Here is a 3979-nt window from a genome sequence, read left to right on the forward strand (position 1 = left end):
TTTTTTATTATGGAAGGAATTCATGTTGGTAGAAAACCAATTAAATCATATAGCATAAAATATTAAAGTCCCAACCCCCACAGTATATAATATACAACAGTTTGGTGTCTTTTCCTCAGGGCATACATAGTGTATAATACATTTTGCTTTATGAGTGTATAAACACGTATTTTAAGCAAAAATGGAGATAATAATGTTTCTCAGCACACTTTTTTCAATTATTCCCATGTCTGCTCATGAAAATCCACCTTCTTCTCTCTAGTGGGCAGAACATATGGATGGGGAGTAACTTATTCAATTGGTTTTTATCAATGGTTGTTTAGGTCGTTGTTCCAATGTGAATGTTGGAGGCCAGATAGTGTGTTTTAATTTGCTGGTTAAAGAAAATGGCTGCTCCACAGCCCTTTGTGGCTCTGGTTCTGTGGGGAGGATAAAGGCTTTTTGTCCTACAATCCCGTGGGTGCAGGCTCAGCTTCGCCATTGTCCCGCCTGGGCTGGGTGAGGGGCCCCGGTTCCTGTGCTGCCTGCGGACCCCCAGCCCTGCCCTGGAGGGAGGCAGCTCTTCCCAGCGCTTCCTGCTGGTCCCCAAGCTGAGGGAGGAGGCCGCACTGCTGATCCCTTTATGACAGGAGTCGGCAAACCTGATTTTAGGTCCTGCAGGCCCTGTGGTCTCCACCGCAGGGACTCAGCTCTGCCGTGAGAAAGCATCCGTGGACAGTGCAGGTGCCGGGGTGTGGCCGCGGCCGGGAAACGGTCTGGCCTCTGCCGTGTGAATTTCATGTGTCACCAAACAGTAACCTTTTGACTTTTCCTCCAGCCACTGGACAAGGGTGGAAACCCTCCTCAGCTTCACGCAGGAACAAGCAGAGGCACAGAGTTGGCGCCCGGATTACAGAACGTGCGCTTCTGATTGTACAACAGGATTTCTTCAGTTCTTGATTTTGATTCAGCCGACTTGGCTGTGTCTGTCATGATGTCTTTGTTCCTCTAGTGCAGCGGTTCTCAACCTTCCTAACGCCGCGACCCTTTAATAGAGTTCCTCATGTTGTGGTGACCCCCAACCATAAAATTATTTTCGTTGCTACTTCATAACTATACTTTTGCTACTGTTATGAATCCTAATGTAAATATCTGATATGCAGGATGTATTTAGGCGACCCCTGTGAAAGGGTCCTTGGACCCCCAAATGGTCGCGATCCACAGGTTGAGAACTGTTGCTCTAGTGAGATTTCAGTGCTGGAAGGAGAGCCATACCCTTAGCTCCTGGCAGCCTGCCCGCCTGCAGGCCCCTCTCCCGTAGGGTTGTTGTTGTTTTGGTTCCCTTACTCCCATCTTCCCAATGGCCAGCATCCAGTGTGTTGCATGTGTGGTTCTTCACTCTGTGCGATTCTTTTCTTGTTGTTGTTACTGTTTAAAATTTATTTTTCCAGGGGTGGCTCTCATAAGACGTGTATTACTGGGTTTGGTGGGACATCTTTAATTGATGGAGGTGGCTCCATACACCCTGTCCATCTCTTCTTTGTCCCCCAAAGAGCTCACTTCCAGCTCAGCAGCCCCAGTAAAGGAGGGACTTCCCATCTTTGCGAGGAGAGCGCCCTCTTCCGTTTCCTGCAGGAGATGAGCAGAGGGAGCTTGCCGTGGGCAAGACCTCCTCTTCTTTTAAAAAAGAAGTTTCCTGGGGTGGTATCATGTTTGGAGCTTGTGTGTATTTGGAAATATAAATGATGATAGGCCCAGTGCACAAAATTCGTACACTGGGGGGGGGGCGTTGTTACTCAGCCCAGCCTGCACCCTCTCCAATCTGGGAACCCTCAGGGGATGTCTGACTGCTGGTTTAGGCCCAATCCCACAGGAATCGGGCCAAAATCAGCATTCGGACAACCCTCTCACAATCCGGAGCTGCTGGTTCCTAACTGCTTGCCTGCCTGCCTGATTGCCCTAACCGCTTTTGCCCCCTAACCACTCCCCTGCTGGCCTGATTAACACCTAACTGCTCCCCTGCTGGCCCGGTTGCCCCCAACTGCCCTCCCCTGCCGGCCTGGTCCCCACCAACTGCCCTCCCCTGCTGGCCTGATCTTGCCCCCAACTCTTCTTCCCTGACAGCCTGATTGCCCCCAACTACCCTTTGCTGGCCTGATCTCACCCCCAACTGCCCTTGCCTGTCAGTCTGATCGCCCCTAACTGCCTCTGTCTGCCTCATCACCCATAACTGCCCTCCCCTGCCGGCCTGATCTTGCCCCCAACTGCCTTTCCCTGCAGGCCTGATCTCACCTCCAACTGCCCTGCTCTGCAGGCCAATTTGGTTCTGATTGGTGGGTTTCTATATCAGTCAGCGTCAAAAGCTCTGCCTCCTAGGCAGCCATTGGCTCCTCACAGTTGACCCAGATTTGCTTCTGTATGGTCAGTTTCTATGCTACTCAGTATCAAAAGCTCTGCCTCCTAGGCAGCCATTGGCTCCTCACAGTTGACCCAGATTTGCTTCTGTATGGTCAGTTTCTATGCTACTCAGTATCAAAAGCTCTGCCTCCTAGGCAGCCATTGGCTCCTCACAGTTGACCCAGATTTGCTTCTGTATGGTCAGTTTCTATGCTACTCAGTATCAAAAGCTCTGCCTCCTAGGCAGCCATTGGCTCCTCACAGTTGACCCAGATTTGCTTCTGTATGGTCAGTTTCTATGCTACTCAGTATCAAAAGAAAGTGATCTTGAACCTCTCGGAATGTTTGTCAAGCTCTGTTCGCGCTCCCCTAACAGGGTGGGCCTCTAAGCGGATTTCAGCACCCTCCCCACCTTCCCTGGCACACACTTCCTCCTCCCCCACATTCCCCTACACACTTCATTGTGATAGAATAAGAAATGCATATTTGGCCTTAGCTTATTTGGCTCATTGGATAGAGCATCGGCCTGCGGACTGAAGGGTCCCAGGTTCGATTATGGTCAAGGGATACATGCCCGGGTTGCGGGCTCAATCCATAGTAGGTGTCGTGCAAGAGGCATCCAATCAATGATTCTCTCTCATCATTGATGTTTCTATCTCTCTCTCTGAAAAAAATAAATAAATAAAAGAAATGTATATTTGGTCTTTGTCCCCAGTTCCTGGCACAGAGCTCCTATAATTCCTTGTAATTTCCTGAGTGATTGGGTGAGAGCAGGTTCCCCCCCACCCCAATAATAAGCCCTTTTCAGTCATAGCTGAATTGATGCTAATGAGGTGATGAGGGCTCAGAGGTTAAGAGGTTAAGAGGGCTGGAGGTTGTCAGTTACTAATGGCCAATGATGGAATCAATCGTGCCCAACAATCAAGTGTAGCCTCCATCCAAGCCCTGCTGTAAGGGACGGGCGGACACGGGGAGGCGCTGGGAGAGGGCGTGGCCCTGGGCCCCTCCCCACATCCTTGCCCAGAGCATCTCTTCCATCTGGCAGTTCCTGAGTGTTATCCTTCTGTTAAAAGCCGGCAATACAGTAAGTAAACGGTTTTCCTGAGTCCTGTGAGCGGCTCTAGGAAATGACTGAAGCTGAGGAGGGGGTTGTGGGAACTCCCAACGCACAGCTGGTTGGTCAGAAGCTCAAGTGACAACTTGGACCTGTGATGGCACCTGAATTGCGGGGGCAGTCTCCTGGGACTGTTTCTTTACTGGAGATGATCATAGGGAGTTTGCAGGCTGGGCTGGGGCTCCTTACAGGTCAGGTTCTAGAATGTTCCCTGTGAGGACTAACCTCAGCCTGTCTCTGGTCTTTCAGTCACAGGCCGAACTGAAACCTGGAGACCTGATTGAGATTTTCCGCAAATACGACCAGCACTGGGCCGTCTACGTGGGGGATGGCTACGTGGTGCACCTGACGTCTCCAGGTGAGGCTGGTTCTCCGCTGAAGCTCAGGGCAGAGGTGGGAGTGTTAGCGGCAGCACACCCGTGCGCTGTTCTCACCCAGTGCCTGGCATGGTGGGCACTCCCTGGCCATTGGCTGCATGATGTTCCCTGG

At 51.1% G+C, this 3979-nt stretch overlaps 1 protein-coding gene across 2 annotated transcripts in view; it reads left to right on the plus strand.

Annotated features, from left to right (window-relative positions):
* Nucleotides 1–3979, plus strand: part of LOC102258264 (HRAS-like suppressor 3) — a 14889-nt gene that overhangs the window by 3086 nt on the left and 7824 nt on the right. The window contains exons 3-4 of one of the 2 annotated variants that reach the window (XM_005857493.2): nt 818–898; nt 3740–3848. In XM_005857493.2, the coding sequence (XP_005857555.1) occupies nt 818–898; nt 3740–3848 (190 nt within the window). The remainder of the gene's footprint in view (nt 1–817; nt 899–3739; nt 3849–3979) is intronic. The other variant, XM_005857494.2, reaches the window with a different exon arrangement.

This window comes from Myotis brandtii, unplaced genomic scaffold (assembly GCF_000412655.1).
Source record: "Myotis brandtii unplaced genomic scaffold, ASM41265v1 scaffold1112, whole genome shotgun sequence".
NCBI lineage: Eukaryota > Metazoa > Chordata > Mammalia > Chiroptera > Vespertilionidae > Myotis > Myotis brandtii.